General features: G+C 36.5%; 1 protein-coding gene across 1 annotated transcript; it reads right to left on the bottom strand.

The window, feature by feature from the left end:
* Positions 1–495: 495 nt before the first annotated feature.
* LOC135227086 (G2/mitotic-specific cyclin-A-like) lies at positions 496–20,527 on the bottom strand. The gene is made up of 8 exons (XM_064266930.1): positions 20,150–20,527; positions 13,760–14,028; positions 13,395–13,572; positions 8,418–8,641; positions 6,860–7,064; positions 5,300–5,398; positions 2,171–2,319; positions 496–1,429 (listed from the first exon to the last, which is right to left on the bottom strand). The coding sequence occupies exons 1-8, from the start codon at positions 20,345–20,347 to the stop codon at positions 1,381–1,383; spliced, it is 1,371 nt and encodes a 456-aa protein (XP_064123000.1). The 5' UTR covers positions 20,348–20,527; the 3' UTR covers positions 496–1,380.
* Positions 20,528–26,281: the final 5,754 nt, after the last annotated feature.

Here is a 26,281-nt window from a genome sequence, read left to right on the forward strand (position 1 = left end):
GCTGCCTGACAGTAATCTTCCTCATTCATAACCAGCACCATCAGTGAATTTTGAAAAGAATTTAAATACCTGAGTGGGTATCTTGAAAAAACTTCTAAACAAAAGTTACTTGGGGACCTAAACAAGAACTAAAGGAATTTCACCTTGCATTTTATTTATAAAAAGTGTCAATGTTCATACACCGAATTCACATTTTAGTAGTATATCCTGCCTGCAACAATAAATGACCCTTAATGAAAAATGTTAGGAGTCCTACAGCATCTTCATCAGTTCAGTTTTGTGACAACACACTGCATTGTAGTGAAAAGTTGACCGACAGAAAAACAAAAAATCAAATAATTACTAAAGAAAACAGTTGTTAACTATACAAATAACACCTAAAGATGTGTCAATATGCCTTATATTTAAAAATAACATGCCCACATACCAATTAGTTTCTATAGTATTACACTTAAAAATGCTGACAATGAATTTATTATAAAATAAAACTCCAAATTAACACTATCTTTTAATGAACTTCAAACGTGTTTACACAATAAAATAACTCGCTAGGCAAGTAAAAAAAAATCTACATTGCCCTTCTGTACAGTTAAGTCCCTTAAAAGACGAAGCTCACCTCACAGTAAGGTTTCCCTTGCTAGCAGCAGATATCCCTTTTCTGTGAAGTTGGTTTTAATGCTTTGTTGAAATACTGCTAGAAATTAAGACTATACAAGTATAATTTGTAATCAAGACACTGACTTTGGACTAAAAGGAAAAACAAAGCATGGAGAAATAAAAACAATCTAGAAAAATGATTTTTTATTCCATAAATTTGCATTTTCTTTGGAATGGCAAATGTCAAAAAGGACAGGGACCGAAGATGTCGTGATTTTTGGGAACAAGTCATTTTCCATTAAAATGTAATGGGACAAAGTGTGTCCTACAAGTTCCTAAAGTAAATACAATATATACAGACATGTCTTCCTTGGTACTGATATGTTTTTGGTAGTACTACGCTACCTAATGGAAAAATCTCATTCACTTCCATGACAGACTCCATTCATCATCATATGAATATTAGGTAAAAATCTCCTGCAAAACAGGCCTGTATGCTGGCAGGTACGTTTTATTTCATTTAAAGGTAAAACTTGCCTCTAAAGTAAATGACTAAAAATGAATAAAAAAAAAAAAAAAAAAAAAAAGGTCCTTTGAAAAGGCAGTACTGAAACTTCCAATACCAGCAAAACCTGCTTACGAACATCCTTCATTAGCAGTTACTTTACATCATTCTACTTCCTGAACAAACCACACTCACACAGTAACCTCACTTAAAACATCAGTTCACTCGAAAGGACTCAATTTAACAGAAGAATTCACTCATCTCACAGCACAAGATTTTCACCATGGGAAGTTGAGGCGCGGACTCAGCTGTGATACCGAATGCCACCTGCGGAAAGAGAAAAAAATCAGTGAAAATTTTATATCTTGGAAATTACTTTAATCCCTTACGCATGGGAGGAAATTAATAAAGCTTAGCACTAGAGGAAATTAAGCTTAGTACTAGATTACCACATACACCATTAAAAAAAAACAATTATAATCAAACTACATAACTTTAATAAGCTACAACTTTGAAAACTTATATCTCTACATTGGACTTTCCTTTGATGGGGGAAAGCTGTGAAATTAATGGTCTTCACCTATTGTCTTCTCCATGAATTTTGTATGTCAAGTTCTTAAGACAAGTTTGATATTTATCAGATAAGAGGTTATAATTGTTCTTATTCACTCTTAGTATCCAAGGAGTCACTTGAATACATAAATATATATCACTATTTCAGGCACAAGTCTAAAGAGATTCATACCATGAATGCAATGGCAAACTATTCAAGTGTTTTTGATTTACAGATGAAAAAAAAAAAAAAACTGAATCAACATCTTTCTTTGATAGTTAAGAGATATAACAGACCAAATCACAGCCAACTCACATGTAAATACAAAATCTAGTATAAATGATTTGACTGCATACCTGTCAGAAATGCTTTAATCCACCGGCCATAATTTTTCAATTGAGCCAAGATCAACTCAATTGGGTTGTAGTGGCAACAATAAGGTGGTAACCACAAAATTTGGTGTCCATTCTGAATGGCTACGTCATCAACTATGGCTGACAGAATCTAATACTTACTTTGAACTTTTGTACTTGTCTCTGATAGCATGCTGTTGACTTTCATGGACACGTGAAAAGGTACGATGAATATTCACATAGCATTCTTTCAAATCTTGTAAACTATACCCAGAAGATTCTTCTACATGTGGTGGCCATGCTAACCGACCCTGAAATTAATAAGTTACAATAACTGACATGTGAGCATTGAAAATAGAAAAGTAGTGTCAAGTGAATGAGATACAAAAATTAGTCAGCTGGGACACATTAAAACATGGGAATCATAAATGTGGTTAAGTGGTACATCAAGTCAAATATACGAAAAAGTTTTGTGAAAACTTGAAAAAAAAAAAAAAAAAGCCTAAAAAGGCAGATAGAGCAATGTGATTAACAAGTAATTGGTAAGATTATAACATACAGAATCAATAATCAAAGTGCAAGGACGGTACAGAAGCCTACTAGGTAGGACAAGAGGAACGAAGCCAAAGAAAAATAATTAAAAGGAATGGAATTAAAGAGAGAGAGAGAGAGAGAGAGAGAGAGAGAGAGAGAGAGAGAGAGAGAGAGAGAGAGAGAGAGAGAGAGAGAGAAATTTAAATTTGGAAAAATTAAAGTTGAAAAGAATGGAATGACAAAAGTAGGTTTTTATAAATTAATGATTGAAGAAAAATTTATGTCGGCTGACAAGAAGAGAGAATCAATACCACGTGATGCCTTTAAGAGCTATGAAGTTGTGAACATGCCTTATTAAGCCTTAATGGACAGGCATCATCATACGAATATCTACAACAGGTTTTGAGTGATGAACGGGCTAGCTCATATGTAAGAGTGTTAACATAACACGCCATACGATTTGGATGAATTTAGCGGGAAAGATGTTAATTTCACTTCAATGGTCCACATATGACTAATGGCAACTTTAGTGGCTCAGTACAGGACAGAGGGCAATCAAGTATACCTTGAGACTATCAGGAAATGTATTGACCCTTTCTGTCCCATAATGTCTTTTTACTTATTTGCCCTTAAATATAACAAGCGATTGGTGTTGATTTTAGTGGTTATCTTGCATATATGTCAATTATAATTGTAATTTTCCAAATGAAAAAAGTACTATACCTCACAAAAAGTTACTGCATCTCCCCATCTCCGTAAATCTCAAAAAAACTTTACAATAAATAAACTCGGAATTTGTTGCCGATTTTACTTGTTATAATAGTTTATGAGCTGTCATTATAATTTTACAAAATAAAACAAATAATTAGAAAAATAACTTGGCAAAATTTGTCATGGAAAAAGAGGTCCTGCACAGGGTTGTAAATATCCACTTGCAACTTCCAGTGGAAGATACAGAAAAATTATTAATTTTTTTTCATACACCAAGTGCATTTGCATATCTATCTGTAATTTGATTTTTTCCATTAAATTGCCCAACCTTAAGTCTCCTCAGTCTCGGGGCACTAAATATATATATGTATATTGAGCCTGTCCCTTAAGGGTCATTAACACAAACCACAAATATTCATTACTGAATACCACAGACCAATGTGGTATGAAGAAAACTATAAAGAAACAAAGGGCAAGTATTAAATATTAAATTTATCAAAAAAATTAAATATTACTCCATATTATACCCAAAACAGGAAATTTACTGAAATTACTATTCAGTCCAGTATACAAATAGCCTTAAAGGTAGGAAGACAAGACCTCAATGCACTATGACCCAGTTAACTACTAGATCAAGGTGGATCTCTTTTCTTGTGCTATGTTCCATCTAATGAAAGGAGAAAGAATTCATAATTCCATTCAAGTAACTACATGTTTTATCATAAAAATAATGTATCCATTCATCATAGGCTGAATCACTATTTAGGAGAGAAGACAGCACATGGGCCCTTGAAAAGAAAGATGTGCCATAAAATAATATTCATGAGAAGCATGATGGATCTGGATCACTTAAAGTACATGGCCCACCACAACATCCAAACAAATGCACATCAGGGATTCAATATACTGTAAAATCTTTAAAAAAGTATTTTAATACACTTCAAAGGCCAGGGAGGTTTGAGTAGAGTACTTTAAACTCATGAATATTAATCTGGAGCAAAGTTATGCAGATTCAAGGACAAAGTCCTCTAGGATGAAATTGGAAGCCAAGGAATCACACACCACTTTAGACAGTAAAACCCTGCTACAGGCATCAATCCATAAGTTCCTGCTCAACAGTCGAGCCCTGGCCATGTCCTAAGCAGATGGAAAACCAACAGCCAACATATATAGTGGCAATGAGTACTCCTGACAATTAAGTGCCAAATTGCAAAAAAAAAACGCTGGTGTCCATCTCTGCATAGGTCCTAACAGAGCAAAGTCTAAAGGAAGGAAGGATTGCACTGGCTTCCCTCACTGATGGAAGCCAAGCCAATGAAGAGCAGTAAGAGTAAAATAATCTCAAGATACAGAGTGGAAAAAATAACTATCATAGATAGACATCCTCATGGAGTTGAGGAACTTAACCAATTGGAGCTCAAGGGTTTTTACAGAGAGCAACAGAAAACTCATGCAAATGCTTAGCAGTGCAGTTAATGTTATTGATCCAGCTGAAGATGGCATCCTGAAGAGTAAGGAAGTCATTCATACAAACCACAGAATTAGGTCAACTTGGCAAATTAATGTCTTGCAAGTTAGGAATAACCAATGAAGACAGCGACAAAGCTTTAGGCCATGATGGAATGAGGGGCCACTAACAATCAAATACTTCAGGACTTCTCAGCATTTCCCAAACAGTACACTGATACATGTGTAAAAATTAATTCACTTAACACTTTCCCATTACAAAAGAATCATACTAAGCTGACTGTGAAATACTTGAGGTAACCATTACTGTCTCACTGAACTCACAAAAACACTAAGAGCAAAAATTTCAGTTACTCAACAGTTAATCATAATTTATGGTCCAGGGAAATTTTGCAGCATGGTAGTTAGACAAACATTTGCCTTGCAGTGCATGAATTTGGCTGGTACATACACAATGAATCTTTCATTCTACCTTTAAAACAGGAGTGTTTGGACTGTTTTGCATAACTTAGGAAGCTTTCATAATTAATGAGTTCAAAATAAAGTACATCTTATCCCTTCAACATTCACAAAACATACCTGTGTATGATTTGCCAACGCAACTGATGAGGCAGCAATCATTGAAGGAAGATATCGCAGGAATGGATCACAGTCAAGCATCGTTATCTCTGCAAGAAACTACATAAAAATTACATCAGTAAAGAACACACTGTTCCCGGCAGGGCGCTGTAAGCCAAAAATCGCCTTAACCCGAACAATCATAATTATAATGGGAATAAATAACTCATACAGCACTGGAAGTCCGGGCTAAAGCACTGTAAAGCAGGTAATGGTACCGTAAGTGGATTTATGGCGCCAAAAAATGGTGGTTAACAGCAACATGGGGCAAGCACTAAGTCCAGAACGACATAACCTGGGGACTACCTATACTCGAAAGCCAGCTGATTGGAAATGTTCCTTATGTACACAGTATATGAATACCACTAAACCTACATAAAAGGGCAATCTAGTGTAATCTGGTGTAGCAGTGCTTAAAAAAATACTTTCTTTTTTTACTTTTATACATTCAATATGGTCTATACAAATAGCATACACTATCTATGGATTGCTTAAAACAATTACTTGATCCTGAATAATAATTTGGTAGATTTGGCTACCATAATTAAAGTTCTGTGATAAAGTTTGCTAATTGTTGCCTACCTCTTGCAGTTTTGAGTTTAGCACACATTAAATATTTACATATTCAAGGTTAAGCTTGGATTTTGGGGCAACAATAGGGTACAGAATATCCAATATTCCTGTCTAATAATAGGATACAGGATATCCACTATTCTTCTAATTGCATTTTGGATGTACAGGCATACCCATAGATTAATTAGCGAGGTTAAACAAGGGACCACTGTGTTCCATAAATACAACACTTAACATTACCTATTACTGTCCAAAGTTTCCTCAATAAACAAACTGTTCTACATCACCAAACAATGCTAGAACAGTAATACAGTGCATCCTCTACTTACTGCAGGGATCCTTTCCAGTGCGGCGCTGTAAGTCAATTTCTGTTAAGTCTTTTTTTCGCTGTTAACAGCGCTCATGGCACCATAAGCACCGTTACTTTGATGCAACAAAGTTACAGTGATGAAAAAGCGCCGTAAGATCACATCGCCGTAAGTAGAGGATGCACTGTAGGTTTTTTTTTTTTGTCTGAGATATGGAGTTCCATATACTTTTGTTATTACATACTAAAACTTTAGCTAATTTGTCACATCAGATCACTTCATGCATTAAACCAAAAGTAAATTATGAAGCCTCAACCTTTTAAAAGGTTAAGGCTTCATAATTTGCATTTCGTGTAATGTATACGTGATTTGATATAACTATCTGTATTTTCTAGCGTTTTGATTAACGCAACAAGTAAAAAATAGAAACTCAGCCTTCAATACCATGATAAATTCCTTAAACATCAATCAAATATATAGCAATTTTTTTTTACATTCACTTCACAGCTTATGACCAAAATGTTGAGTGTTCTTCAGTTTTAAGTTTGAGATATTAAATCACCTGCACTATCTTTTAAGTTAGATCCTAGATTATCTACTTAAACTTTTAAAAGTTCATGATGCATGCAACCCAACTCACCAGAGCTAAATGTAAAGTTTCTTCAGGGGCCTTGCACATTCTTGCAAACTTGTTAACAAAAACATTTGCTGTTGGAACTGCCATATCAAAACTCAACACTTTCAAAATAAGATGTTCCATCCGCAATATTTGCCCAACTTTGTACGTATTATCCGTGATGTAAGCAAACTGGCTGACATCTGGTGGGTATATTTCCTCATATTTCCTGTAAGTCAAATTAACAATTAAAAATTGTTGCTAGATATTGCATAGTATCATTTCAAATCAGTCTTCCTCTTCAGGTCATTCACTCATTATTAAACAGGCATACCAGATTCTGTATATGGAAAATTTTGAAGGCCAAAAAATTTAAAGGAATATTTTACAAGTTTGCAATCAGGACATCATAAAAGTACTACAGGCAGTTCCTGGTTATCTGTAGACTAGGTTAATGGCTTATGGCTCTTGTCCAGCCCCATAAAATTGATCTATAGCGCCATAATGTGAAGTTCCGGTTATCAGCCCCATAAGGTGCCAATAATAGTTATATCACCATATGCACCATAAATCACCAAGTTTCGGTTAACAGCGGTTTGTATAGTTAGGAAAAATACAATTTACGACAAACTGTAATATTTTTTTTAGAGTGGATAGACAATAATGATTCACCTATTTTAATCTTGAACCTAGGATGTAAAATTTTGGTTTTTTGAGTGATTGCAAGGGTTCTATTTACTTATACTTGTCCAATTATTCATTCTCAGAAGGATTGGTCCTGCTCTGTTTTAATTGATAGTTTTGGTATTACAAGACAAAATACTCTGGAATTGCTTAATTTTTGTAGTGAAGTATTGGTAGTGGCAGCATTATATAGTAGAAAATTATGAAGCATGGCATGTTTATAAGAAGTATTAACATGGCATGCCACCTTCCCGATAACCAAGGACTGTCTGAACTACCAGATTCTGTCAACTGAAATTTTGAAGTGAAAAGTATAAATAGATCTTACAAGATTAAAATGTATACATCCCCATTTTTAGTTGTCAGGATTGTAGGGCTTTCTTTACATAGGAGCTAGTCATGAGAAGTTTCTTCTTACAACCATTTTCAACTTATGAAAATCATAATTATTAGTATTAATATTTAATTACAATGTTTTACTGAAGTTCTTAATCCTAATAGTTAAATTAATAAAACCTGAGGTTAAATTAACCTCCCTTTGCAATATTTTCTTGATACTGCCCTAATTTGTATTAACACAATATGAAAACAGCATAATTAAAGAATAACAGGAATGATTACCAAATATTATAATTTTGGAATCAGTGCACCCTTAAGCTAAATACTGTACCGATAATTGAGTGCACTTCAAAAATTACTTTTAAGTCTAATATCAGAAATATCTGAAAAAGAATAGCAAACTACCAAACGACATCAATAACAATGTCCCTATGCAAACAATACATGGGATCACAAATAATATAACTTACAACTTCTTAAACATTGCTTCTTAAAAACTGTACAACACTTCACAAAATCACTCTCAAAGTGGTCATACCACAACAAAATCCAAACTTACGCAGCAATGAACATGGCTGTTGTGCCCACTAGCTGAAGCTTGTCTTTTTTTACAGACATGTGAGAGAGGAATCTGTCTATATAAGACACAGCCAAATATAAGGTTTCAGTATGAAGGGTATATTCTTCAGCTACTTCAACAAGCCAGTCAACTAAAATCCACCTCATGCTAGCTGTAATATCTGTCTGTTTGGCCATGTAGTTGACACGAGGTTTGTGAAACACCTGTAAATGCAAATGCCAAGAATAAAAAACTGACAGCTAAAAGTTTATATTTAATTGTAAATTTCAATCACTGGAACAGGTTAAACAAATATAAGAAACCCCATACTCATAATATATATGCATATATAAATAAATGAATTGTTAAAAATACTTGTGCCACAAATGGTAGCTGAGCCATTTTTGAGGCCATGTTGGAATTGCCAACAATTGGATACAGAGGTAATGAACCTCAAGATAGTAAAAGCTTATTATAGAAGGAAATACCCCATAAATGGCAGAAAACCTCTTCCCAACATGCAATAGAAAATAAATTTTACATTAATACATACTGCTATACAATTAAATTTTATGTAGATTTACCAAGTGGTTAAATAGGTATAGTTTCACCACGCCGCAGCAGCTAGAATTTGAAATTCGCAGCACTCTATTGTTTAGGCGACTACCCCACCACCACTGGTGAAGAGTGAAACCAACCCAGTAAACAAAGACAGTTGTTTTATGTCCTTCTTCCATGTCAGGGGAGGAGGGAGGGCTCTAATTATGTAATTACATGCATAAAAATATTTATATATTTCTATGTATGCAACTTATCAAGTGATTACATAGCTGAATCCCACATTGTAGGAGGCAGAATACATGGATAAACAAGATTACAATTATTGCTAGCATTGGGCTAAAACTTGTTGGTTCCTTAACTGTTAATAGACCTATGCAGATAACTACTGCTTCTGGATGGCGCTCATCTTAACTTGTAGAGACATGGCGGTATAGCCAAGGGTCGTCTTATACTACAGTGGGATCGATTGCAGCTAGGGAAAGTCTGTGGCAAGCAAGGGTACACAATACAATGCCCCTGCCAAGGGCTCAGTACGAACCACATCAAATACACCAGAGTAATTAAAGTCGCCAACACCAAAAAACTAAATACTAACACCCAACCACTAAAAAGGACTGGTGGATACTCTAGTAACTAGTAGCCCCAGGCCTCCTTTGTGACACAACAGCCTTCATCAAGGCTAAGAACAAAGGACAGGAAGAAGAGACTTCTTATACACCCTCACCCAACACCATGCCAGCCACTAAAAACTGTCCCAAGGTACTGCAATTTTCATAAATGGTCTCAATATTGAGCAAGTAATGGGACATAAACAGACCTGCATTTCCAATGTCACTTGAACTACTGACGCCAGAGATTACACTTCAAAGAGAGAAGTAGCAACAGCTCTCAATGAGGTTTCGATTTGTCTTAATGTCGGAATCATTAACCCTTAAACGCCGAAGCTTTAAAAATAGTCTCGCCGAAGCAGAATTTTATTTTTCTTTTTAAATCACAGCATGCTTAGTTTTCAAGATTAAGAGTTAATTTCATATATAATTGTATACAAATCAAAGCTAAAGAGTTAATTTTTTTTCAGTTTTATTGTACACTAAATTGCGATAATTTTGGTATACGTATAACACATTGTAAAACAATCAAGGCAACAAAGAAAAAATCACAAAATGATGCATGAATTTGTAACACGCGGACATTTTTTTCAGAAGAGTTACTGCGCGGACATAAGGAAAAATTTTATTTCATAAATTCACCATAAATCAAAATATTGTGTTAAGAGACTTCCAATTTGTTGCAAACTGAAGGTAAATGATTGAATATTACTAGAATGTAAGAGTTTTAGCTTACAATTGCGTTTCGGTAGAGTCAAGTTGACTGAAGGTTGAAATTTTGGCACTTATTATTTATATGAAAATATTTCAAAACTGATAAAAGCTACAACCATGAGTTGTTTTTTTGTTGTATTTTACATGAAATTGCGCATATTTTCATATATAATACTCCATGTAACAGCTAATATGAAATGGTGCAAAAATTATGTCAAAGCGACTAAATTTCTGAGATGTGTCGCTGATGCTTTTTAGTGAGGAGAAAGAAATTCGCGCTTGCGCGCCTGGATAACGATTTTAAACAAAACAACGCCTTGATCCATGAGATCCCAGCATCCCCCAAGGCGCATGATTTAAAAGTTTTCGCCTAGTAGGCCTATAACTATTTTTCCGCTAATTAAATTTTTTTTTACGTCCAATTGGCGTTAAAGGGTTAATCTGCGAAGGAGCTTCCACTATGAGGTCCCTCAGAAAAAATGCCAATACATTTTTGGAAAAGATGCCATGAAAGGTTTTTAACTGAACAACACAAGTGATCAGAATTGCCACAAATGTCCTTCATATAACAAAGTTAACATTTTAAGGCTCTGACTGGACTTAAGGTCCTTCTTCTCCTGGGCCTACTAAATTTAAAGGATTTTTAATAGTGAAGGAACGTGGCCATGGTTCAGAGGGCAACTAATTTTTCACTACGAAACCTAAGGTAAATGAGAAAAGCAGACCTTATCCATTACATGCAGTTCATTCACTCTTTTGGCAGTGGATAAGGCAATCAGAAATAGGATTTCCCTTGTGGTCTCTGAAAGATGCTGAACAAAAGAGGCTCAAATCATGGCTCTGAGAGCCATTTATGTACCAAATCCAGGTTCCAAAATAAAACTCAATTCTGGGTGAATAGGTATACGGAAGTACGTATTCTCAATATCTATCGAGATCATCCAGTCTCCCTGACGAATTGAGGACAATACTGTGACTTTTCCCACTTTGAACTTGGTCTTTGACACAAACAAGTTCAAGCACCTCACATCCAGAACTGGTCTCCAGCATCCAGAAGCCTTGGGGACCACGAAAAAGACTTAAAAACCTTTTGAGTGGGGATTCTCTACTACTTCAATAGCCCTCTTTTTTAAAAGGGACATCATTTCTTGGGTGAGAGCTATGAATTTCTCTGAGTTGGCAGAGCAAGCTGTCAAACTTAATGTAGAGCTGGATAAGGGAGGGTTTCAAAAGAAGGGAATGGTGTACCCTTCTTTGAGAACCTTCACGACCCATGGTTCTGTCCCTCTCACTTCCCAGCTCTGCCAAAACTGAAGTAGCCTTGCTTCTCTTTTCTTGAAAGAAGAATTTATTTGAAGCCAGGTTCTTCATTGCTCGAGGATTAAAGTGGACATCCTCTCAAGCTCTGGGGAAACCTCTCTACTTAACTGCCACAAAAGGTCTGATACAGAGTGGCAGACGAAGAAATACAAACATGACTGGCAGTCATATCCCTAGGGCGTTTAGCAGACTGCGCCAAAAGATTTTAAGTGGATTTCTTCTAAATATCAGAAGAAATCTGCAGAACTGTGGACTCTGGAAACAGGTGCTTACTATCAAGTGATGAGAATAGAAGAGATCTCTGGAAGTGGTTCACTCCTTTGGTGGTAAAGGAGCACCAAAGCACCCTCTTCTTGAGGATGCCTAAGGTGAATGGTGATCCTAATTCAAGACACCATCTGTAATGCCATTATCAAGGCAAAAAATCACACTGGGCAAGTCAGGTACAAAGTCCCCGAGATGGAAGCACACTCCTTAATCTTGCAAGCTAAAGCTCATAGTAGACAGCTTAGAAGGAGGGAAACCAAATTTAACTTTCCCTTGCTCTCTCTCCTCTGAGAACCCCAAGTTCATTTCTTGCAAAGCATTCTTGGCTTATACTGAAAAGACCAACTTAGGAAGCTTGGAGGTGCCTTCTACCTGGTTATCAATTATGTAAATATAAGTTGGGGAGCCAAGCACTGCTGGTGAAAAAGAACAGGAGATGCTGACAGATAATGAAGCAAAGATGAATATGCTGTCAGGGTAGCCTTATTAACTAACTCTTCTACTTCTTCAAAAAGGGGCACCAGTGGAAGCTCTTGTGGCACTGATGGGCACTCATGCGACAGCTGAACGGATTAGGGAATATAAACTGAAGCCATTGGGTGCTTTGAATGCTTCTGAGGCCTAGAACTTTTGATTGGCACTGAACACACTAATACTGACACAGAAGCCCCACTTTACTCAACGGACTCAAGACAGCTAGCGCCAATGGACTCTCTGATACTGTCCTCGGTGAGGCATCACCCACTGATACTACACTAGGACGTTCCAAAGATTTTCTAGAGGAAGAACGAGTCCTGGACGGAGGAAGCTTTCCGGGAGTACACTGTACTTCCCTAACAAATTTTCTAGGAAAACTGCTTGGGACTGTCCCAGAAACTACACGATGGGCAATGCTAGGGAGGGAGATCACAAGCCTTCTTGGAAGGCACAGGAGAAAGCAAAACCTCACTCTTCTTTTCAAAGAACGAGATTCACCCCTAAAGCACAACTGGTGCCTAAGAGGCGCTTCATCTGGGCTAGACACACTAGAGGAAAAACAAAACATCCTTTGAGACACCTTTCCAGCAGCACTCTGTCGATACCTGGGATACTACAACAGGCTCAACTGAACTGAGGGGGCGACTACGATTACCAGTGGGCAGACCCCACCGACCTCCATTGGGCTACCAGTATGACTCCTCCCTGGTGTAGGGAAATCTGACAGGGACCTTTGCCCAGGAGAATCAGTGGGATGAGCAGCTACCTTCACCACTGCACTAGCCTGAGGTCCTTTACAGGAAGAAAGGAATTCCTTATGTAAAGGACCTCAGGTATGCATATCGTGTAGGAACAACTGTATGTTTTGCCTCACAAGAAAGATTAAAGGAAGTGGGCAGAAAAGAGTATCGGTGGTACCTAAAGGTGTTTGGAAGGGAGTATTACACTACAGGAAATTAATGATAGACTAGATGGAAAAGAAAGCTAATGGATGTAACAGCAGAGTTAAGACTGGGACTACGATACTTACTTCAGCTTGCCTCAGGTATTTGTAAATGTCTTCTGCATATTCAGGTACATCATAAATATCTTCACTTCGCTTTTTTAAAACATCTTCACGAGGGCTAGTTTCAACTACCATTAAATCATCCTCACAAAGACTCACTTCCATAGTAGCAGGGGACCCAGATGTTTCAGTATCTGAAGACCTACAAAAATATTTGAACACTAAACTTAGGACTTTTTATCTTCAATCACAGATAATATGTATTGAGAAATTACAGGTGGGTCATATATACACCTCTATTTAAAGTTAAACAATATTTGCACAATAACTACAGCATTGTCATATAAACCAAGAAAAGCTTACCAAAGTAAAATTCCTGTCTGACTTACCTCTCCAATTTCAATATGCTTGGACCGATGTCTTCAATTTTCAATTTGGGTTCAGCACTTCTTTTTACACTTTTTATACTTCTCTCCCTTAAAGGAGGTCTAGTGGACTTAATGCTAGCATTTGCTATGCTCGAGTTGGTGGATCCCATGGATAAACATGATGATGAGTCTTCATGGATGGTAAATGAGGGGTGACTCGTGGAAAATGACTTCTGGTTTGGGCAAACATTTTCATCTTGTTGCGGGACACCCGTTTCATAGCTGACACCCTAATAAAAATAAACCACAATTTCATGACAACGAACAGCAGCTGTTGGACATAGCTTACAAAATGAGACTACAATAATGAACAAAATACCAAAGAAAGCAATTGCTTTTGGCAGTATTACAGATCCAGTTACTAAAATTAAAAAATTAAATTAAGTGTTTTGTCATAAAACATTATTTCTGTCAAACTTAATGTCGTTGGCTCTTTTTCAGCTTTATATACTGTATTCACAAGTCTTTACCATATTAGTATTTTCAACAATTTCAGTAATATTTACACTTTAGACATCTCGCACAGAAATTAGATACTTTTTTTTTTTTGGTACAGCAATAAAAATCATGCCTGTTGCTTTCCCTATAGATTGTATACTGTAAATTTCTACATAGGTAGTCATTATTACATGGGGATACATGACATGCCTTACTGGTGTAATATGGTAGTATCTTGTAGTACGAATGGAATAAATAGTTTTATATTCCTATTAATTCTACAGAAATAATATGAACATTCTCATGCTACCACTTCTAGTAAGGTACCTTTGTGAAAGTAAACTTCTACAAACATTACTCCATTTAAGTTATGGATGAACTAAAAAAGCCACATACAATATGCAAACAATATTTTTCCATGGATATAATTCCCATGCTCAACTTTTCAAGTAACTGGCCAACACCTTACATACTGAGCTTTCCTAATGGGTTACAAAAACCAGTTAGGTTTATGAACAGTCTTATTATCAAGAATATATACCATTTCTAACAAGACCTAAACCTCTGATAAATGAGAGCTGGAATGTAGACAAATTTCAGGAAGTAGACAGAAAACAAAATAGAACATGCCAAGTGATTAATTTTAAATTATCCTGTCAAAAGGGGAGAATGGGTTAATAACATCAGCAGAAAAAGACAGAACATTTTGCAGGTCATGAATATGAGAGGGGGATATATGATGACTGATTTACCAGAAAATGCAGAAGACATGAATGTATGTATGAATGAATTGTTTCCAAGGTGGAATCGATGTTAAAAGGCAGTAGTACAGTACTTGCAAAGATCCAATATTTGAGCTAATTCATTGTTCAGAAGAGCACAAAGTTCCTTCTGATGGCCTGTTAATTGTACGACGACTTGACAATTACAAAAGGTCTTGCATTACTGTTATATAACGCTAAATGAAGTGAGCCAAAAAATTTTCAGTGAATAGGAGGGAGCTAAAAAAAAAATTGTAATTTTACCTTTGCTACATGCCCCTCAAATTTTAAAATGAAAAAATCAGATGGGATGGAAAAAATTTTGACTGGAGTAACAACAAAGTTGAAACTTAAAATATCCAAATGATGCAATTTTAATCAGCAAAACACCTCTACATTGACAAAGCTTGCTTAACAGATGGAATAATTTTATAAGAGGAGACTCAATGAAACTAAGAAAAGTAATGAGGACAGAGTATACACAATAGTTAAATCTTTCATATATTTCAGAACAATGGTATTCAGCACAGGTCCTCTGAGTTTAGAATTTAATGAAAGACTGCAAAAGGAAAATCAAGCAATGGGCACAATAAGATTTGTAAGTCAAATACATTTGAGGCTATATGTCAAAGTAGAGTTATACACAAATCTGGTACAATTGGCACTGCTATTTAGACAAGAGTCAGTTTTTTTTTGTATATTAGAAAAACTTTTTTGCCAAGTGACAATGACAGGTTGGTAATAACTTTTGACAATAGTAGTTCCTCTATCTATCTGGTTCCTGTGATAGCCTCATGGAAATATTCAAAATTATTTATGCACGTCATTGCATTGGAGATTATCCTCTCCAATTAGTAAATTATTATTTGGAACAAAAGCTAATAAATTTTATCCTAATTATGTCAGATTTCTCCAAGATGCATTAGAGTTTCAGGTATGTTAACATTCTGAATTACATAATTAGAGAAGGTAGCAAAAGATCACGTTTATGAGATTAACAATTTGAGAAAGGTAAAAATGGGAATACTATCTGACCAAGGACTTTGACTTCTAGGGGCAAGATTCTACATGGTGAATTTAATTTGCCAATCTTATATTTTCAAGTCAAGGATGTTTATTAATAATTCTAGCATTTTTTTTTTTTACCTGGCCATCTTCCTTCCTATTCAAAATTAGGTAGAATAGTCTCTCTGATACAATTAAGCAAATCTTGATAAATGACTGTTACTCAAGAGTAATTGTTTCTTTAATATTCTAAAATATGAATGACTGTAATTTAGTGATTGCCCAATCAACAAATGTTCTTGCAGTTTGAAACTCTTGTAACTGGTCAAGAACTTGAGGGGGAAATTTTTCTCTGGAAAATATGTAGAATAGTTATTTTTCCACATGAGTAGAGAGAGAGAGAGAGAGAGAGAGAGAGAGAGAGAGAGAGAGAGAGAGAGAGAGAGAGAGAGAGAGAGAGAGAGAGAGAGAAGAATAAGCTAGTCTCTTTCCTTTGTTGTCATACTCTTGATAAGGTGCCAGAGCAGCTATACAGAGCTAAACTTAAAAAAAACACTTTTCCAGAAGGGGTATCCATATTCACGACCATTATCATATGGCTGTTGCCTTAAAGCGAAGTTACTTTGCATAGTATGCAATATGATACATTCCGTCTAAGGCAGTATACCACCCAACAGTTCTGTCATAAATGGTGACTGTCTTGGGAGAACCACTCAGATATACATCTTACAATCATTAGTACCTTGAGGAAGGTCATTCTGCCAATATTGAACCCAGCAAGGGCAAAGTTAAAGCATCCTTTTTCCTCACTTGACCACATCTGCTATTTTAATTTTAGAGGCAAGAAGGCATGCCATCCTATCTAGCCCTCTGTCATTTTCTCGAGTGACTAGAATCGTACTCAAGGACATGCAAAGGTCACTATTTACAGGAGAGTTCTGATAGCACAAGTAGAAAAAAAGTAAAACAGCTTAACCAATTTAAAGCATTCAATCCTTACTCATACTAGCCTCACATAAGAATTAAATTGAAGCCCAGACTCAGTACCTATTTGACTTCTCAATCCAGATCAAGACGACTGAATATTATGAAGATATTGTACCACTGAAATCCTATAAACAAAAGTCTCTGTAAACACAAGTAGACCCAGTACATACAAATGGACCCCTTTAACTTCAGTGGTACTTACAAAATGGGTAAAGTGTACACATTTTGCACCATATTGATACAAAACAGGAATATTAGTAGACATAAAGGATCTCTAGCTAGCATCAAATTTATGAACACCTACTATGGTTGAACATAACTGAGATTTTTCTCTTTACTGACTATAGAGGCTACGTATCATGAAATGAGGAATTTCTCAGTTTAGCTACACTTTTGGATTGTCTCAATTTAACATGCCTAGGCAATTTCATTCCCAGTAATAAACATCTTAGGTTTTACCATTTAAATTTATTGCACAAATGCTTTCTGAATAATTCTCAACATACCAGACTCTGCTCAAAGATGTTACTGTGTGCTTATGATGACTGCATAGTTACAATAATCCTATTTGTGAGTAGCTATAATAAGCAAATCTAGAACTACTTAATTAAATTTCTGAATAAGCCTGAAGTAATCCCCTTGGCTTTACAATGCCTGAGCTCACGAAAGCTGTCTTCATATTGAGAAGAATTTAAAGTACTAATATTTATTCGGACGACTGTAATTAGTACCCGGGGGCCAGTACTAAACACGGCGAAATACATTGGACGCCCCAATCCCTAGTGGATGTCGTATCCGCGATTACATTCCTTGCAGGGTAATTCTAAAGAATAGTTCCGCACAGATTGCAAGGAACGTAACGGTAGATATGACATCCTCTAGGGATTGGGGCGTCCAATGTATTTCGCAGTGTTTAGTGCTGGCCCCTTGGGAGTTAATTACAGTCGTCCGAATAAATATTACTTTAAATTCTTGTTCAGTAAGTAAAATAACGTAGGAAAACGTCAACTGCCATAGTCTACTTTACTGCGGAATGAGGGCTTAGAATTACCCAGGGAAGTTTCCCTAGCTGGTTAGGACCCAGTATCCCAGGTCATGTCAGGACACATGAGAACCAAGACCTGCACAATACACAAGTCACAAATATGCATGACACTTTATGTTAGAAATTTGCAATGGTAGGTTAGTCATAAAGGAATACTATTTTTAAAAAATTTGAGAAAATAGTAAATGCAAATATAATTGGACAAGCCTATGGGAAACTAGTGGTGTTGGAAAAATTAACATGCTATTTAAACAATGGGCTGGCCAATTCTAGCTCAAGTAACCAATACCAAATACATGTTCTGATTTTAACCCTTTTGGTTCTATTAGACCATTCTAAATTCTATGACTGACCCAGGAATATTAGCCCATTTCTCACTAACCACAACTGTGGTATAGGTACTACAATATTTCTCTTTAGCTAGTAACTTGACTGAAGCTGATATTGATACTATGATGATCGTACTCGATCTGGTGTCACCTTGAAGCAGGTTACATGCAACTTATCATGGAATGTTAAGTAAAAACGAAAAAAAAAAAGGCAATTCTAAGCCCTCATTCCGCGATAAAGTAGACTATGGCAGTTGATATTTTCCTACGTTATTTTACTTACTGAACAAGAATTTAAAGTAATATTTATTCGGACAACTGTAATTAACCCCCAGGGGCCAGTACTAAACTCGGCGAAATACATCGGACGCCCCAATCCCTAGTGGATGTCGTATCAGCGGTTACGTTCCTTGCAGGGTAATTCTAAAGAATAGTTCCGCGCAGACTGCAAGGAACGTAACCGCGAATACGACATCCACTAGGGATTGGGGCGTCCAATGTATTTTGCCGTGTTTAGTACTGGCCCCTGGGGGTTAATTACAGTCGTCCAAATAAATATTACTTAAAATTCTTGTTCAGTAAGTAAAATAACTTAGGAAAACATCAACTGTCATAGTCTACTTTAACGGAACGAGGGCTTAGAATTACCAAAAAAATTAACATCGCAGGGTGGCAATTAAAAAATTTACTAAAAAATCAGCATACCTAAATAGCAAGGTTATATGGGTTAGTAAATTTGTTGTCAAATTATTTCCATTCTAGGCCTACTAGTTGTGTTTCATTAGTGTTAAATTTTAATGAGATTAAATTCCCAAGACTAGGTGAGGGGGGAAGAGGTCAGTTAGATCTACCTTACCTTTGTAGGTTCTGTCCTCTACTTCCGCAGCCAAAAAACTCTACAAAAGTTTACCCAAATAATTCAAAATTTTTATTTTTAAAACCATGGTTCATAACAGACGCAAAAGTTAAATCTTAGATAGCCTACTTCGACATATTACTGACCCAAAGGGTTATCATGCATAGGCCTAGCAACCCATTCCATATTTTGATCTCATTCTCAACCATATTTCACCCAATTTCATCCCAGTTGACATCGCTTATGTAATACTACCTTGGGGTGAAGGCTAGCATGATCCCCATAAGGTTGGCTTCTCTACTTATGGGTAGCAAGCAATTGCTAGGCTACGATTATTTATATTACCAAGGCTAGAAAAATACCAAAATATCAAATGCAAATTGGACTAGGGACGTTTAACTACTATTAAACTGATGCTTACAAAAGCCCTCTAGGTGCTTGGGATGGGTTATGCTACCTGTGATACGATGCTTGCCTGATTAAATATATGCTACATTACACGAATTTCTCTGGAAAATAAACTGCATTCAACAGATGTACGATATACTAAGGGCCATGAACGCTCTTATTTCTTATAACGAAAAATACGAAAGAGAAAACTTCGAAGAACCTTCGGCAAAGGCCGCCACAGGATGTAAACAAACCGTCAGTTCCTCATGCAACAGAGTGGCCCCGACTGTTACGCATTTTCCGTTACTTTTCGGCCTTATTAACCAAATAACCTTTCCACAAAAGATTTTCCTACAGGTTTTACTATTCAGAAGCAGCTTTCGTAAATTTTGGTAGATTTCCAAGGCATTTTAACCTAATAAACTGCTTGGGAAAAAAACTTTTCTTAACCGTTTCGCTGCCGTGGTAGGCTGCTTTCGTAAATGTTTGTTTTTTTAAGACATTTGGTAAACTTTAGGGCAAAAAATGTAACTTTACTACCTGCTTCGCTGCTCTGGTAGGCTGCCTCCGTAAATTTTGATTGATGGGTGCCAAAATGCACCGCGAGTTGTTGCTGCTGGTGCTGGTGTTAGCCTGGGCATTGCTGGCGTTTGTCAATCTTGGGTCCTGAGGTTTCACTCTTCGTTGGGCGGCCGGGATTCTGTTTTCTTGGTCCTCGTAAATGAGATGAGAAGACATAGTTTAGTCAAAACAATTTCGCTCCACCAAAACAAAAGCCCCAGCCACAATCTCCAACAGTCTCACGGGCCCAACGAAGGGAAATTTCGAACGCTAATCCGACCACCACATGAGACTACCACTACCCAACAACTGGTCTGTTCAACGGAAACATGAATTTTGAAGCGGAGACGAGAGGAGACCAGCTGAGTTGACACGAAACTCCGCGCCTCGAGTTTGAAGCAACCAATCACAAACGACCTTCGCGTTCAACGTCAGCCTCTCCGCCAATCACGGCGCGGAACGGCCGGGACGTCACCGTGTACGCATTCCTACATGAAGTACGACCAAACGATCGTAGGTAAATATTAGTTTTACTACTGTTTAGGAGACTGATAACAACAGTTCTTGAAGGTTAATGATATTCTGCCTAATACGAGGCTAATTAGCCTCTGTTTCATTTACAATACCGTAATCTTTTTAAAAATAAAATGCCATAAAATACCGTCACGGGCATCTCATCCATTGCCATTTAAACATTGTGCGGGAAATATGAACGATTGAAGTCAATAAACTCGATGTTTTATACGGATTGCTTATTTAACTTGTGGTTCATTTGGAATTGTGGTTATTAATATTAATAAATACCTTTTATTCTACTAACATGCAAGTACTATAATGGGTAATATTTCCTTCGTAAAGAAAAAGGATCATACTTTTTTGTTCCTAAAGTGAAAATTGTTATTCATCAAGTCTGCATACTATTGGTTAAAAAAGCAGCGCATAGATTATACATCTCTAGTGAGCCAAAACAAGTCTAGCCTGTCATGAATACCACTTACTGTATCCGCTAACCATTGGCGTGCACTTAATGTTTTCATAACCCTACAAAAATATTGTGAACGCTAAAGTTTCTCCTGTAGGTATTGGTATCTCACCATTTAAGATATACGTCACCTCGTTCTAAGCCTTAATTAAGTTAAATGTCAGTCAAGCCTAATCCCCAGAAGGCTTACTTTGTCTTCCATCTCAAATCTAGCCAGTAATTTCTGCTAGACTAGACCATTCAAACTTTCTTGTTATGATAAACGATAACTTATACAACTTCAATTTAATTTTTTCTCTTTGTCACATCTATCATGCGGGGCCATTTACCAGGCATGACGTTCCTATGGAAATGATAGCTTATGTGAGAGCTACATACATGTATGCATACACGATATCCATATGATGGACTTTTTTCAGTTATCCTCACCCCTACCGGTCCGAGGAGAACCCACCATTATCCCACGCCTGGTCTCCCCAGACATACTATACATATTCCCATGCACGGCGGTATATACCCGCTTTTCAAATTGTTATTTAACGAATCGTCTGCAACCATGTTAAAGTATGTCTTGTCCCTTTAATTCGAACTCTAACGAGTGATGTGGTCGGTTTATCGTTCATATTTAAATATGCTGACGTATAGTCTATATTTAAAGAAAATATTACATAGGGATATTAGGACTGATTATGTTTAGTTTCTGCACGCAGGGAAAAGGGAATATGAAAATGGTTAATTGGAAAATGAAACCGACGATGAGCACATGTTGGGAACGCGCGGTTTTCCACCGTTTCAAATGACGATATCGCACAAGTAGCATTGAGGGGTCCACAGTAGCTGTCGTTTCACGTCCTACACAGTGGAAAGACATTTTTTTATTTTTCATTATCATCAGATGAAGACATGCTCCTCTTATGACTTTGATTGATGTCTGGTTTCATACAAAAATCAGACATCGATAGAAATGATCTCAGGGTTCAATACCGAACTGCCGAAGGATGACTCAGCACAGCGTCTATTCGCAATTGCAGAAATAAACTGACTGAATGGTGATTTCAAATGCACGCGACCTAAAAACATCAAAAGAGCGAGCTACCGTAAGAAATAGTAATAAATATCTCGACAAGACTCTTTAACGGTCTTGGGTTTCAAAAAGAGGAATAATACAATGGTCGCGCTCTCGTCATAAAACGCCTCAGCATGGCGCAAATGGTGATTGGTGATGGGAGGAGAGCAAGTGGAACTTCGCTGACAAAGATGCATTAAGAAACTAAATTTGCTTCCATAAACATTGTCAATTTCGTTATTTGTCTGTGGAGCGTAGGGGTTTGGAATTTGCATATATAATATATATAATATATAGTATATATAATATATTTATATCTATATATATATATATATATATATATATATATATATATTATATATAATTATATAATGAAAGATGCTGCAATGTAACTGAGGTGCGGTTTGCTAATATAGTTCAGTACTCGAATTTATTATTATTTATTATTATTACCTCATTATTACGACAATCTCCCCAAGGACTAAGTCAATAAAATGATATGGAAATCACTGCCGCCTTTGTACCTTATACGAAAAGGCCATTGATCTACGGAGCAAGCTTCAACACAACCATGTCCATTGTTTTCTTTATTCATAGGCCTACTGCTTACCGGAAGGAGGGAGGCAGACCTGTGACTATTACAATGATCTCATATAACATTGCTCATTCTCAGCTCATTAAGGTGTAATTTTCGACTAAATAAAACATGGAAAATATTCTAGCATCTTGAAACCAAGTGGAAAGTCCATCTTGAGCTTAACCACTCCCTCTCTCTGGGACTTTCTTAATGTATAGACAGGCTATGGTTTATCAAATAATAAATAACTTTACGTGACAAGACAGAGGATTGTCGAGTCACAACACGGCCAACTATAGGTGGCCTTGGTCCCAAAAGCACGGGGAAGAGGCTTCGATTGGGTTTGACAGTAGAAATGACTGGAAGGTTGGTTCATATAAGCAGATCCCCTTTGACCTGCTAATCAAACACCACGGCAGATATCTTAAGGGGGCAGGAATTGTACCAAAACAGATTTTCAAGCAGTCAGTGAACTATAATGTTAACATTTGACGTTGTCAATTACCATGGAAATGTTAGGAAAGAATGTGAAAAACAACATACAACTTCATGAATTATTCACCGAAGAGGATACCTTTAAGTGCGTTTACTTTTCTAAGATCGCTGTGGTGTGGCTTGTACAAATATCATACGGTGCCAATTTTCATGCTATGGTAAATCATATTAGCTTCATGGAGTCTATTGAAATAGTTTTCATTTCTTGAAATGTGTGCCTCAGATATTTTGAATATATCTTATTATTTTCGTATATTCTTCATTAAAATAAAGATATGACAATTTTTTCCCCGTCGATGCCAGATCTGAGTTTAGGGGACCTATGATTTTTAAGAGGATTTAAAAGGTCATGGTTAATATCATTAGAGGATACTCGCCCTCGATCACCCACTGTGATAAGTATGGACAGCCCAGCCCAAGTGACTCCCGTAAACGTCTTCGCCAACCACCTGAAGCCAAGGAAATAGTCTATAATTTCCTGAAATACTTCATTTAATAAAACCATCAGGACGGTCCTGTAACCGATGTTTCGAAGGCTATCCAGAGAACATCTGAAGCAACAAAAGTGTCAGAAATGACCATTCGTAGACTTAAGAAGCAAGAGAGGCGGGAATATAGTGGAATCTCCAGTGTTTTAAAAAAGAAAAGAGAAAGTGAGTCTTGTGACTGACTTGGATGATTTTGATAAAAATGTTATGCAAAGAAGGAATGGGTGGTTGTCTTTTCGGAAGGCATAATAGATCGATTGCCCTTTGAATTTATGTTTCAAGTCCAAACACAGGAGCCAACAGGCCCTTCAGCGCATCTATAATTATAGAAAGAGAAAGAAGGATTAGCTAAATAGAATCGGGAATAAAAAAAAAAAAAGTTAATAGAGAAGAAGCAAATCCGTTCCCTCAACTCCCAAGGTCTAAAGCGAATCCTCCTAAGAAGGATTATATCTGCGGGAAGCATTTAATGGGACTTACATATCCGTAGATATTGTGATAAATCTACATTTTCTGCCTGGTCCCACCCGAGCGATCTTAGAAAAGTAAACGCGCTATAGCAAAGGTTTATGGCATAGTACTACCGATAAGACAGAGGTGAAAATCAACCTAATAAAGATAGAAGACAATGCAATTAGCTCTCAAGCAAGCACTTTCCGAAATCAACGAGTGACAAATAGGGGTAGCACGGATATATATATATATATATATATATATATATATATATATATATATATATATATTGCCTTTCCATTGTTTTATCCTTCCATTGTTTTATCTTTCCGTTTTCCAAACGACTGTATTAATTTAGTTTGTTATATCTTCATTTAACTATCTTCCCGCTTATTTTTTATTTTCTACGCCTCTACTCTTATCACCATAGGAACAAGGAGCTGAAGACTGCTATATCTCATCCTTTTCCAACCTAAACTCTGTTGTTTTCCATCTGTCCATCCACCTGTGGTGTTTGCGCATGGTAACACTGCGTCCCGGGCTTTAAATAATATCCTATTTCAAATATTAACGGTGTAATTCGCATACAGTAAATTATTAAAACACTTTTCAGTTGCAAATGTACACCCAGATATCCTTTTATTTACCTAGAACTTACACAAAGCGTAACTATTTAAAGCCCGGGACGCAGTGTTACCATGCGCGACCACCACAGGCAGATGGACAGATGGAAAAAAACAGAGTATAGGTCTTAAATTTATCACCATGCAGCAAGGCTCCTTGAATCATGTGAATTTTAATCTATATCGAAGTAAAATAAAACAGGGAATATCTATTTGGTCGGAATAAGTTGGGTAAACAATAGGCATAGGAGTAGGTTACCTACAATGGCGCTAATTTCATTCCAAACAAGAAGGCGCCATCTTTGGTTTACACGCAATTAATTTAAACACGATATTTTTTTTTATATTAATAATGACCGAACATATGTATGGCTTCAGCCAAAATGCTAATAGCTTACTCAAGCAAGATTCAAAAGGCCATGTAATCTAAAAACCAGGACCAAAAAAAATACACGAAATGTAGTACCATTTCACAAGACGGTAAATATGGTGCTTTTCCCATGTATTCAGCTGCAAAGGCCACACAACAGAATCAAAACAAGACAAAATTTTTATTCCTTTTTGATATGATAATAATAATAATAATAATAATAATAATAATAATAATAATAATAATAATAATAATAATAATAATAATAATAATAATAATTAAAAATAAACGCCATATGAAGATATTACAAACTAAATTAATTCAGTCGTTTGGACTCCTAAGGAGGAAGGGTGCAACCCGAAACCCCCACACTATAAATACCACCCAGTCGAATTAGAGGACTGTGATAGAGCAAAAAAAAAAAAAAAAAAAAAAAATAATAATATAATACACACCATCCCCACCACAGAAAGGTTGCAGAAGGAAGTGAAGGGGCACAAAAGACCAGCTCCTGATAGACAAAATGGTAATGAAGAACAGTAAGAGAAGGAAAACCAACCTAAGCATGGCATGGATAGACTAAGAAAGCTTTCGACATGATACCACACACATGGCTATAGAATGCCTGAAAATATATGGGACAGAGGAAAACACCATCAGCTTCCTCAAAAATACAACGCGCAACTGGAATACAATACTTACAAGCTCTGGAATAAGACTAGCAGAGGTTAATATCAGGAGAGGGATCTTCTAGGGCGACTCATTGTCCCCACTACTCTTCGTAGTAGTCATGATTCCCATGACAAAAGTACTGCAGATGATGGATGCTGGGTACCAACTCAAGAAAAGAGGCAACAGAATCGAGCATCTGATGTTCATGGACGACATCAAGCTGTATGGTAAGAGCATCAAGGAAATAGATACCCTAATCCAGACTGTAACGATTGTATCTGGGGACATCAGGATGGAGTTTGGAATAGAAAAATGTGCCTTAGTCAACATACAAAATGGCAAAGTAACAAGGACTGAAGGGATAAAGCTACCAGTTGGGAACAAC

This window comes from Macrobrachium nipponense, chromosome 15 (genome assembly GCF_015104395.2).
Source record: "Macrobrachium nipponense isolate FS-2020 chromosome 15, ASM1510439v2, whole genome shotgun sequence".
NCBI lineage: Eukaryota > Metazoa > Arthropoda > Malacostraca > Decapoda > Palaemonidae > Macrobrachium > Macrobrachium nipponense.